The following is a 12,366-nucleotide window of genomic DNA, read 5'->3' as shown; positions in this document are numbered from 1 at the left end:
CTCTCTCTCTCTCTCTTTTTCCCTTTCCTTCTTCTTGCTCACTCCCCACAGAAACTTAGAAGGTTGTGGCCTTCAGATGAAGATAGATACAGCCCCTGCCCTACACCAGGCCCCCTCTTCCAATACCATCAGCTCTAGCATGGATCCCGGGGACCACCGAAGGTGAGGGTTGGCTGGGCCAGGGAGTACAGACAGCACTTAGGGCCATGATAGACGGGCGACCCTGAAAGTTGAAACAGGCTGGTCTCTGTTGATGCGGTTTTATCTTCTGTGCCTTAAATTTCTGTGAGTGGCTTGTATTTTTTATTCACTTTTGCCACTGGTGCACTGGTTCAACTAAACAATGCCGCTTGGTGGGACCCAGGGGAAGAGCCTTCTCTGTGGCGGCCCCAGCCCTCTGGAACCAACTCCCCCCAGAAATTAGAATTGCCCCCACCCTCCTTGCCTTTCGTAAGCTACTTAAAACCCACCTCTGCCGCCAGGCATGGGGGAATTGAGATACTCTTTCCCCCTAGGCCTTTACAATTTTATGCATGGTATGTCTGTATGTATGTTTGGTTTTTATATTAATGGGTTTTTAATTGTTTTTAGTATTGGATTATTATTGTACACTGTCTTATTATTGCTGTTAGCCGCCCCGAGTCTCCAGAGAGGGCCGGCATACAAATCCAATAAATAAATAAATAAATAAACAGTGTCAGTCAGAAAAGCATTTTGGCCAGACACTTATTCCTAGCGTGTGTTTGATCTTGCTTATCAACTGGGTCTGATAGAAGAAGGACGGACTTTCTGTGTTGTTGTTACCCAGGGCACGCACGGCACAGAGATAACACTAACAGCTGGCAGCTCAAACCTCCCTTTTATTGCTCCAGATCTCCCCAAACGCTCCCACATTTCTGGCAAATCCCAGAGCCGGAGTGATAACAAACTCCCACACAAACCGCAAGCAGCCGCTGGCTGCAATTAGCCCGCCCAGCGCTGTCTGCGCCAAAGCTGTAGGGCAATAAATCTCAAATGTATTTAGCAAAACAAGAGCAAAGCAAAGGGTTCAGGCAGCAAAAGACCCAGAGACGTAGTCCAGAATGCCAAGGACTCTCCTCCACAAGTTCACAACACTTCATGGACTCAACGTTTGTTCCTGCCTAATGCCCCTCCCCACGGCATCTCCTTAAGTCCCACCTTGGCATAGAAATCCAATAAATAAATAAATAGGTCTCATTCCCCCAGGTGTACCTGGTGAAGCTGGGCGAGGCACTCTCCTTGCTCCATCTGCCCTGATCTGCACTCTCCAAGCCCCCTTGCATGAAGAGGGGGTGGTCTTGCTCCTCGTCTGAACTCTGTCTCTCCTGTTCATCCTGCCTCTGTTCCTCCCAGCATGCGGACCTTGCTAATTCCCCCCAGCCTTCCCTGAACTGACTCTGCCCTTCCCCAGTTTCCTCCCAAGCTCAGCGGATCTGCCCTCTCACTCACTGGCAGTTCTTGTTCCAGCTCATCTTCCGCCACAGATTCAGACCAACGGGGGCGGGGGGGGGCAATGACACATGCCTGTATGCCATCTTGTTTGTTTGTTTATTTATTTATTTATAGATTAGATTAGATTAGATTAGATTAGATTAGATTAGTATGCCGCCCCTCTCCGTAGACTCGGGGCGGCTCACAACACAATAAAACAGTTCATGACAAATCTAATAATTTACAATTTAAAATATTTTAAAAAACCCATTATTAAGCAGACATACATACAAACCATACCATACATAAATTATATAGGCCCTGGGGAAATATATCTCAGTTCCCCCATGCCTGACAACAAAGGTGGGTTTTGAGGAGTTTACGAAAGGCAAGGAGGGTAGGGGCAGTTCTAATCTCTGGGGGGAGCTGGTTCCAGAGAATCGGGGCCGCCACAGAGAAGGCTCTTCCCCTGGGGCCCACCAACCGACATTGTTGACGGGACCCGGAGAAGGCCAACTCTGTGGGACCTAATCGGTCGCTTGGATTTGTGCAGCAGAAGGCGGTCTCGGAGATATTCTGGTCCGATGCCATGAAGGGCTTTATAGGTCATAACCAACACTTTGAATTGTGACCGGAAATTGATCAGCAACCAATGCAGACTGCGGAGTGTTGGTGTAACATGGGCATACCTGGGGAAGCCCATGATTGCTCTCGCAGCTGCATTCTGGCATTTCTCTCTGTCCTGTTGGGTTTGACAAAATGAAAGAGGCACCGCGAGCTACTTTTGCGGAAGGGGGGGAGGGCGCACAAACCTCTTACATTTCATTCCATCTCTCTGGCCCGGCTAACTGGTTTACTTGGCCAAATGGAAGGTATTATGCTTGGCTAGGAAAAGTGGAAGAAACCAAGCAAAACCCCAAAAGGCATCTAATACTTGCAAAATGTACACAGGGTTTCCTTTCCCTCCTACCCTAATGTTGCGTTAATGCAGCAGCTCTTACAAGGCTTGGCAGGTGCCGGGGGTTGGGGAGTATAGAAAATATGAGTGGGGAAAAAAGCTATAGAAATTATGAGGAGGAAATGTATGAGCTGCCTAACCACCAGGGTCTTCCTGCTAGGTCGTACCAGACGCCGGTGCGAGATGAAGAGTCTGAATCCCAGAGAAAGGCCCGTTCTAGGCTCATGAGACAATCCAGACGTTCCACCCAGGTAAGAGACGAACCACAGAGAAGAAACTGGCTGAAGCTTAAAGGGGATGCTACCAATAGGTGGCGCCAATTCAGGCCCTGCTTTCTTGGCCTAACTCGAAGCTTCACAAAGAGTTGTTCCGTCCATTAGCCACCATCCCATCAGCATCTTCCAAAAGGCAAGGGATCTTTCTGATGGATGCACCATTTCTTCTTCTTCTTCTTCTTCTTCTTCTTCTTCTTCTTCTTCTTCTTCTTCTTCTTCTTCTTCTTCTCTCTCCCTCCTTCCCTCTTCTGTCTCTCTCTCTCTCCCCCCCCCCTCCATCCCTATTTCTCTCCTTCCTTTTGCCTCCCCATGACCTTTTTTTAGGGAGTAACCCTTACGGACCTAAAGGAGGCTGAGAAGACCATGGTCTGGACCAGCGAGTCCAAAACTCCTTCAGAACAGAGGAACAAGGAGGATGAAAAACAGGACAAAGATGGGGAGCAACAATCTCAGGATACCACGGTAGGGATCCATTAAGGCAGCACATTCCCTTCAGCGTTGCAAAAAGTCCTGGGCAGGAAAGAATCTGATCTAATGATCAGTGTTCCCTCTAAGGCGCATAGCGTGCTGGAGTGCGCTGGTTTTTTCCTCAGCGTGGGAAGTTTGAATTCCCGCGCAGAAGATCTTCTCCACTCCTACCCGCTTTGGCGTCAGCAGCCAGGGCCAAGGCTGCCCCGGCTCTGATACACACCCGCGTGGCGTCGTAGAAGGCATTAGCCTCCTTCCCCGCCGCCGTGCTGGGGGCTGTCCCCTGGAGCCGGGGGCGATGGGGCCGGGCTCGGCCCTGAGCTCCGCCTCCTCCCCTGCAGCCTCGCTGGGAGCTGCCCCCTGGAGCCGGGGGCGACGGGCCTGGGCTTGGCCTACTCCGCCCTGAACTCCGCCTCCTCCCCCGCCGCCGTGCTGGCCAGCAAAGTGTCAAGGCTTCTGAGGTGAGCTGCGTGGCGGCGGCGGGGGGAGGCAGAGCCAAGGGGATGGCGCAGAGCCAAGGGAAGAGCGCGCCGGCCAGCAAAGCCGGCTTTCTGGGAAAGCGGCACGCTTTTCAAACACGCTGCTTTCCTGCACCTCTTTCCTGGGGTGGGGAGGCAGCCACCTCCCCTCCCCTCCCCCCCCCCCCCCCCGCGGCACCAGGCTCAAGCCCTGTGCTGGCCAGCAAAGCCGGCTGCCCGGGAAAACCCTGCGTCAGCAAAGCCGGCTGCCCGCTGGAGAAGTGGAGAGAAAGAAAGAAAGAGGGAGGGAAAGAGAAGTGGAGAGGAAGGAAGGAAGGAGGGAGGGGAGGGAGGGGGGAAGGACACACAGACACACAGTATTTTATTTTGAAATTCTCTGAGGCAAAATATGGTGGGTTTTTTAAAAACCAAAATATCTTTACTGCTGATTAAGATCAGCAAAACAATATCAATCATCCAATTTCTTAATATGCTTTAATTTTCATGTCTCTCAGCTGCGTAAAAAGCTTTGGTAAATTATAATTAAAAAGAAAAATAACAAATTTCAAAAGAAAAATGCAGGCTAATGAAAAACAACATGGTTTCTTCCCTTTGGCAAGAGTGGGAGAAATTGAGGAGGGATGATTGATTATTAAATATGGATTGACTATGGAATGATGGTAAAAGATATATTTAGATGTTGTTTAATATTAGGATGTATTAATTCGTAAAATTGGATTAGAATTTTAGAACTATATAAAATTACATAGGTAAAATTAATGAAAGATACATAGGATAAATAAGGGGTTTATGATATGTATTGCATTATTTTATGAGTTTGCATTATGAATTTAAAATATACTTGGAAATGCAGAAGATTGATGAAAGTTAATAGTAGATGCTAAGTGCCTGAAAATTAATTGAGCTTGGAAATATTGAATGAAATTATAGAAAAGTAAATATGGAAATATATTAATTGATGGATTGGTGTTCAGATAGATTTTCATAGTATTATTAGATTACTATAATACTATGATAAATGTTTAAGAAATGAAGATTTTAAAGCATGGATTTATTAATAGTTGTGTTTTTGGTTTTGCTGGTTGTTTTAGTTTTAATAGTAATAGATTTTGGTTTTGTTTTATTATTAATTTCTTTTAATAAAAAAGAAGGGATTTTTTTTCCTTATTTGTTTGTTTGTTTGTTTATTTATTTATTATTTATTTATTATTTATTTATTTTGACTTCTATGCCGCCCTGTCCCAAAGGGACTGCTGCTCAGACACTATACTTTTCTACCCACACCGAAAAAAATTTAGAGGGAACACTGCTAATGATAAATGGATCCGTAAAGAGATTAGGCCTGTTCCAAAACAGGACTATGGATGTTATAGCCTGCTGCCCAGGATATAGACCCCAAAGGAAGTGACCATTGCCAGGCTGAGCAGAATACTAAACCTTTGGGATGAGAATGGAGAGGGAGGTGACTCCTGGCATTGATAAAACATGGCTTTCGCTGTGCCTCTCTGCTAGCATAGAAACATAGATTGACAGCAGAAAAAGACCTCATGATCCATCTAGTCTGCCCTTATACCATTTCCTGTATTTTATCTTAGGATGGATATATGTTTATCCCAGGCATGTTTAAATTCAGTTACTGTGGATTTACCAACCACGTCTGCTGGAAGTTTGTTCCAAGCATCTACTACTCTTTCAGTAAAATAATATTTTCTCACGTTACTTCTAATCTTTCCCCCAACTAAGCACAGATTGTGTCCCCTTGTTCTTGTGTTCACTTTCCTATTAAAAACACTTCTGAACCTTATTTAACCCTTTAACATATTTAAATGTTTCGATCATGTCCCCCCTTTTCCTTCTGTCCTCCAGACTAAACAGATTGAGTTCATTAAGTCTTTCCTGATACGTTTTATGCTTAAGACCTTCCACCATTCTTGTGGCCTGTCTTTGGACCCGTTCAATTTTGTCAATATCTTTTTGTAGGTGAGGTCTCCAGAACTGAACACACTATTCCAAATGTGGTCTCACCAGCGCTCATTAGGGATCACAATCTCCCTCTTCCTGCTTGTTATCACACAACCCTTTTCTGTCGTCGCCTATACAAAATGCGGCCCTGTTGTCTTGACCCAGGGCAAAGTAGGTTTGTAATGGGAATTCCTTCTTACTTTCCCTAACTTCATTCTTCGTCACCTCATTCAGGACTCCGCTAGGCGATTCCGGCTCCTGAGTTCGGACAGTTCTTCGGTTTATACTGTGAATCCATTAGTGGTGAATTCGCAGCTCCAAAAAGGTAACCTTTGTATTCAGGTGAATATTTTCTTTCTTTCTTTCTTTCTTTCTTTCTTTCTCTCTCTCTCTCTCTCTCTCTCTCTCTTTCTTTCTTTTTCTTTCTTTCTCTTTCTTTCTTAGGGCAGACTCTATGGACCATGAGGTCTTTTTCTGCCGTCAATCCTCTTTCTTTCTTTCTTTCTTTCTTTCTTTCTTTCTTTCTTTCTTTCTCTTTCTTTCTCTTTCTTTTTTCTTTCTTTCTCTCTCTCTCTCTCTCTTTCTTTCTTTTTCTTTCTTTCTTAGGGCAGACTAGATGGACCATGAGGTCTTTTTCTGCCGTCAATCCTCTTTCTTTCTTTCTTTCTTTCTTTCTTTCTTTCTTTCTCTCTCTCTCTTTCTTTCTTTTTCTTTCTTTCTTAGGGCAGACTAGATGGACCATGAGGTCTTTTTCTGCCGTCAATCCTCTTTCTTTCTTTCTTTCTTTCTCTTTCTTTCCTTCTTTCTTTCTTTCTCTCTCTTTCTTTCTTTTTTTCTTTCTCTCTCTTTCTTTTTCTTTCTTTCTTAGAGCAGACTAGATGGACCATGAGGTCTTTTTCTGCCGTCAATCCTCTTTCTTTCTTTCTTTTTTTCTTTCTTTCTCTTTCTTTCTTTCTTTCCTTCCTTCCTTCCTTCTTTCTCTCTCTCTCTCTCTTTCTTTCTTTCTTTTTCTTTCTTTCTTAGGGCAGACTAGATGGACCATGAGGTCTTTTTCTGCCGTCAATCCTCTTTCTTTCTTTCTTTCTTTCTTTCTTTCTCTTTCTTTCTTTCTTTCCTTCTTTCTTTCTTTCTCTCTCTCTCTCTTTCTTTCTTTCTTAGGGCAGACTAGATGGACCATGAGGTCTTTTTCTGCCATCAATCCTCTTTCTTTCTTTCTTTCTTTCTCTTTCCTTCCTTCCTTCCTTCCTTCTTTCTTTCTTTCTTTCTTTCTTTTTCTCATCCGTTTTCAGTTTGCCTGCTTGACATGTTTCGCTGTGGGCTGTCATGAGCTCCTTCCTGACTGATTTCATTCTCTCCCTGTGTTTGCCATTTCAAGGGGGTCTTTAAAGCTTCCGTCTCCTCCAAGCTGTGTTGTTGGGAGGTCGGCAGCCCAAACTCAGCTGCCTCTCTTGTTCTAAACCGCAGGAACAGAAGCCGACAAGGCTGGCTCTGAGCTGGATACAGACCTTCGGAACAGATTGGCTATCCGAGACCGCAGGAAAGGCCGGCGAGAGAGGCGCATCACTGGTCTGGGAGGAAACTCAGAGGTGAACGAGAAGGTGGACCTGAAGTGGAGGAAGGGTGGTGTTCAGGCTACAGGAAGGAGGTTGCAGTGGGGATGCCTTTTATGCACGCCCAGGTTTACTATGTGGATCCATTTGGGAGCCTGTGGAACTGCAGGGTTGTGTTTTTATTTTCCTTTTCTTTTTTTAGGGGGAGGAAGATGAAGACAGTGATCAACTCCACAATGAAGATTCATCTGTACATAGCAGGTAGATTCCCCTGTAGCAGTGATGGCGAACTTTTTCGTCTCAGAATGTCCAAGAGTCAGAAAACAGCTGTCTTGATTCTGCTGACATGTCTGTCTGTCCCTCCCTTGCCCCTCTCTCTCCCCCAACCCCCTATACAGTGATCCCCCGATTATCGCGAGGGTTCTGTTCCAAGACCCCTTGCGATAATCGTAAACTCGCGATGTAGCAGCACGGAAGTAAAAACACCATCTGCGCATGCGCGTCCTGTTTTCCATGGCCGCACATGCGCAGATGGTGGAGTTTGCATGTGGGCGGCGGGGAAGACCCCTTCGGCCGCCCAACAGCTGATCTGCTCCGCAGCGCGGCAGCAGCGAGGAGCCGAAGATGGGGTTTCCCCGTTGCCCAGGCAATGGGGAAACCCCAAGATCGCTTGCCGCTTGCCCGTTCGCCCGCCCGCCCGGCTGCTCACTTGCAGCAGCTGAGTCCTGAAGCCAGACGGCAAAGGCGAACTTCCGCGTTTGGCTTCGGGACTCAGCTGGGAAGCGGCGCTGGGGTCTTACTGGCCGCCCACGCAAAGGGGAAACCCCGGCTCCTCGCTGATGCCCGCCGCTCGCCCTCCCGCCAGCAAGAGGGGGAAGACCCAGGGAAGCCGCCCAGCAGCTGATCTGCCCGGGGAACGCAAACTCCACCATCTACGCATGCGTGGCCATAGAAAAAAGGGGCGTGCATGCGCAGATGGTGTTTTTACTTCCGGGTGGAAAAATCGCGATATAGCGATTAGCAATGATCGAGAGCGCGAAACTCGGGGGATCACTTTATACCCGCACACACACACACACCTGGACAAAAGAAAAACAATTCATAACAAGTAATAAATTACTGACATTTATTATTTAATAAATAAATGCACACATACTGTAATTATCAGTATTTTTCGAAATGCCTAACCTAGGGAGCTCTGGATTGGCTGGAAACTTTGGGAAAGGCTCTTGTGTGGCCTCGTAGCTCCCAAAAAGCATGAGAAATGACTCCCTATTCTCGCATGCTTCCCAGAGGCTTCATAGGATGGGTGAGAGCAAGGCCCTCTTGCAAAACCTGAGAGGGTCTACAGCAGGGGTCTCCAACCTTGGCAACTTTAAGACGTGGACTTGAAATTCTGAGAGTTGACGTCCACAAGTCTTAAAGTTGCCAGAGTTGGAGACCTCTGGCCTGTCCCCAAAATAGACATGGCGTGTGTGACCCACGTGTCAAAGATTCTCCTTTGTTGCCCCATAGGGCCTTAAAGCAACAGACTACGATCACTATGTCGGTGATCACTATGTGGGTAAAGGTTCTCAGTCACCCAGTTAGTGTTGCCTCAAAGTTGAGTCATGGCAACTTCTTGTCCGTTGGCAGCATTTTGCTGCTTCAGACTGAAGAAGCTACTTGGAGAAACAGTGAAACATTTCAAACAAGAAGAAAAAAAGCTGCCAGGGCCAGTGTTCCCTCTAATTTTTTTTGGGGGGGGGGGCGGAAAAGTATAGTGTCTGAGCGGCAGTCCCTTTGGGACTGGGCGGCACAGAAATAATAAATAAATAAGTAAATAAATAAACAAACAAACAAACAAAAAACCCACCCTGTTTTGCCTCAGAGAATTTCAAAATAAAATACTGTACTGTGTGTCTATAACAGTGAGCTCATAATAGGGCAACTCTATCAATATCAAAATGCCACTTAAATAGTTGAGCTAGTTTCAAACTAGATTTTGATTTTCTTTCTCTCTTCCTTACTCCCATTCTTTTTCTTTATCTTTTCCTTCCTCTCTTTTTTCTATCTGTTTCTCTCTCTTCCTCTCTCTCTCCTTCCCTCTCACTCTTTCCCTCTCGGCTTCTGGGCAGGTTTGGAAAACTCTGAGTTGATGATGATTTTTAAGTGAGCGATTGCTCACTGCTCAGCTTAGAGGGAACTATAGCCAGGGCTCAATTTCAAGAAACTGGTCGCATTTAGATAGCCATGGACAGGGTGCAGCTACCAAAGCCTCCCTCAGAGGCTGAAATGCTCAATCCATGTTGTATATCCAGGTGCGTCTAGAGGGAGGGTTAAAAGCAACCATTTCTTTCTGGAATCTCCGTTTTGTCCCCTTCTGAAGTTTGTTTTATTCCAGAAATGTTAAGTGTGTCGTAGACTGCAATCCCAACAGCCTCCTCCCAGGCTAGAAGAAACCCATTTCTGCACGAACGCACAAAGCTGGCCTATATTGTTATCGTTTCCTTAAAAGCACCTCTAGACTTCTTGTTTTCATTTTCAATCTTTTCCTCCCAAGTTATAATATTGTACCTATCTGAATTTTGCAATCTTGCAAAGAAACCAGGAGGGGGCAGTGCTGACCACCTCCCTCCGCTGCTTCTTTTCAGCGATCACTTAAACAGCCTTCTGCCAAACCGGACAGCACCTCCTGGCTGCCAGAGAGGGAACAGCGCACTGTCGGGCTGCAGAGAAGAACCAGACAACTATTACAAGAAAGTTAGTGCTTGGAGAAGAGGGGGTTTTGCACTCGCCTAGCAGGCAAAAGGAATGCTGGTGTATCTTGCACTTGTTTATCTTTCCCATTGCCTCCTTCATTTTTCTTTTTTTTTCCCCTCCCCCTTTCTCCCCTTCCCCCCACATGCGTCTCTAAGCTGTATGAAGATCTCATGATTGAGAATGAAAAGCTGAAGGAACAGTTGCAGGAGTCGCAACTCCAACTCACGCAGATTAAGCTGGAGCTGGAAAGAGTGACCCAGGTACTGGGCAGGGCAGGGCAGGCTCTTCCTGGGAGAGCTGGAGATGGGAGGGAGAGGGCCGAGAAGAGGCATATTGGGGTTGAGAGCATCAGCAAGCAACTCTGGTGAAGATTGGAGAGGATGTAGAGCCAACATCTACTTTATTGCTATTGGGATACAGAATGTAGGATGAAGTGCTCTAGGATCAGGAGTAGAGATACTTAGGTGCAGCAGAAGCTCTCTAGGTATCTGACCCAGTAATTTTATTTATTTTATTTATATCCTACCTTTATGATTTTTACAAATATAACTCGAGGAGGCAAACATGCACAACACACCTTCCCCCTATTTCCCCCACAACAGCCCTTCATGGCACCGGACCAGATTATCTCGGGGACCGCCTTCTGCTGCACGAATCCCAGCGACCAGTTAGGTCCCACAGAGTGGGCCTTCTCCGGGTCCCGTCAACTAAACAATGCTGCTTGGCGGGACCCAGGGGAAGAGCCTTCTCTGTGGCGGCCCCGGCCCTCTGGAACCAACTGCCCCCAGAGATTAGAATTGCCCCTACCCTCCTTGCCTTTCGTAAGCTGCTTAAAACCCACCTCTGCCACCAGGCATGGGGGAATTGAGTTACTCTTTCCCCCTAGGCCTTTACAATTTTATGCATGGTATGTCTGTATGTCTGCTTGGTTTTTATTATAATGGGTTTTTAATTGTTTTTAGTATTGGATTATTATTATATGCTGTCTTATTGTTGCTGTTAGCCGCCCCGAGTCTTCGGAGAGGGGCGGCATACAAATCCAATAAATAAATAAAATAAAATAAATAAACAAAAAAACAACCACCCTGTGAAGTGAGAGTGACTGGTCCACGGTCATCCAGCTGACTTTCATGGCTAACTTTCGAACTCATGATTTCTTGCTCTCAACCTCTCAGTATAATCGCTGTTGGCGAAAATGGGAGGATGGAGCACCATATATGCCTCCTTGCCAGCCTATCAAGTAGACCAGAAAGGAAACAACCCAGATAATCTAATTATGCTTTATTGTAAAGCTGTGTTTACAGAATCTTTGCAAGTCTGAAAGTATAATTCCCCTGCCGTCACCTTCAGTAATTTAGGGAGGATCCTTGTAGAGCTGCTTGTTCTGCCCACTATACAGTTGTGGGCTATGTTCCTTCTTATCTGATTATCTGACTTCTTATCGCCGTAAGAGTCCTTAGGGAGTTAGGCGGTATATAAATCAAACTAACAAATAAAGAAATAAATATTCTCCACCCTCTCATTATTTCCACATACCATTACCTTCCTTGACCTCCAGAATTAAAGGTTAGCAAAGTTGAAATTAACAAAATACATAGCCTCAGTGAATGTTTGCTTTAGATTTCCATCTTTGCAATTTATCAATTGCAATTTTTTTAAAAAACAACAACCGCAACCTATTGTGCTGAGTGATGTTGGCTTGGCTGCTGTTTCTCCCAATATTTGCAATTCTGGTTCACCCGTGGGTACCTTAAGAACGTGACTGAATTGATAGATGTAAGATGGTTTGCTAGAAATGCATGTATAGCCCTCCTCCTGGATCCAGTCCTTCCATCTGTCAACTGGCTTGTAGCGTGTGATCTTCAGATTTATTGATTGATTTGATTTGATTTGATTTGATTTGTATGCCGCCCCTCTCCGTAAACTCGGGGCGGCTAACAACAATAATAAAACAGCATATGACAAATATAATATTAAAATAACTAAGAAACACTTATTAAAAACCAAATATACACACAAATATACCATGCATAACTTATATAGGCCTGGGGGGAAAGGAATATCTCAATTCCCCCATGCCTGACAACAGAGGTGGGCTTTAAGGAGCTTACGAAAGGCAAGGAGGGTGGGGGCAATTCTGATCTCTGGGGGGAGCTGGTTCCTGAGGGTCGGGGCCGCCACAGAGAAAGCTCTTCCTCTGGGTCCCGCCAAACGACATTGTTTAGTCGATGGGACCCGGAGAAGGCCGACTCTGTGGGACCTAACTGGTCGGTGGGATTTGTGCGGCAAAAGGCGATCCCAGAGATATTCTGGTCCGATGCCATGAAGGGTTTTATAGGTCATAACCAACACTTTGAATTGTGACTGGAAACTGATCAGCAACCTATGCAGACTGCGGAGTGTTGGTGTAACATGGGCATATTTGGGGAAGCCCATGATTGCTCTCGCAGCTGCATTCTGCACGATCTGAACACTTTTCA

The 12,366-nt window shown here is 45.9% G+C and overlaps 1 protein-coding gene across 1 annotated transcript in view; it reads left to right on the top strand.

Annotated features, from left to right (window-relative positions):
* Positions 1 to 12,366, top strand: part of PPP1R12C (protein phosphatase 1 regulatory subunit 12C) — a 69,453-nt gene that overhangs the window by 52,379 nt on the left and 4,708 nt on the right. Inside the window, exons 12-18 of the mRNA XM_070766818.1 lie at positions 2,571 to 2,661; positions 3,010 to 3,147; positions 5,829 to 5,919; positions 7,059 to 7,180; positions 7,347 to 7,405; positions 9,778 to 9,886; positions 10,042 to 10,146. Of these exons, the coding sequence (XP_070622919.1) occupies positions 2,571 to 2,661; positions 3,010 to 3,147; positions 5,829 to 5,919; positions 7,059 to 7,180; positions 7,347 to 7,405; positions 9,778 to 9,886; positions 10,042 to 10,146 (715 nt within the window). The remainder of the gene's footprint in view (positions 1 to 2,570; positions 2,662 to 3,009; positions 3,148 to 5,828; positions 5,920 to 7,058; positions 7,181 to 7,346; positions 7,406 to 9,777; positions 9,887 to 10,041; positions 10,147 to 12,366) is intronic.

This window comes from Erythrolamprus reginae, chromosome Z, assembly GCF_031021105.1.
Source record: "Erythrolamprus reginae isolate rEryReg1 chromosome Z, rEryReg1.hap1, whole genome shotgun sequence".
NCBI lineage: Eukaryota > Metazoa > Chordata > Lepidosauria > Squamata > Dipsadidae > Erythrolamprus > Erythrolamprus reginae.
This window is presented reverse-complemented; position numbering and strand designations above follow the sequence as displayed.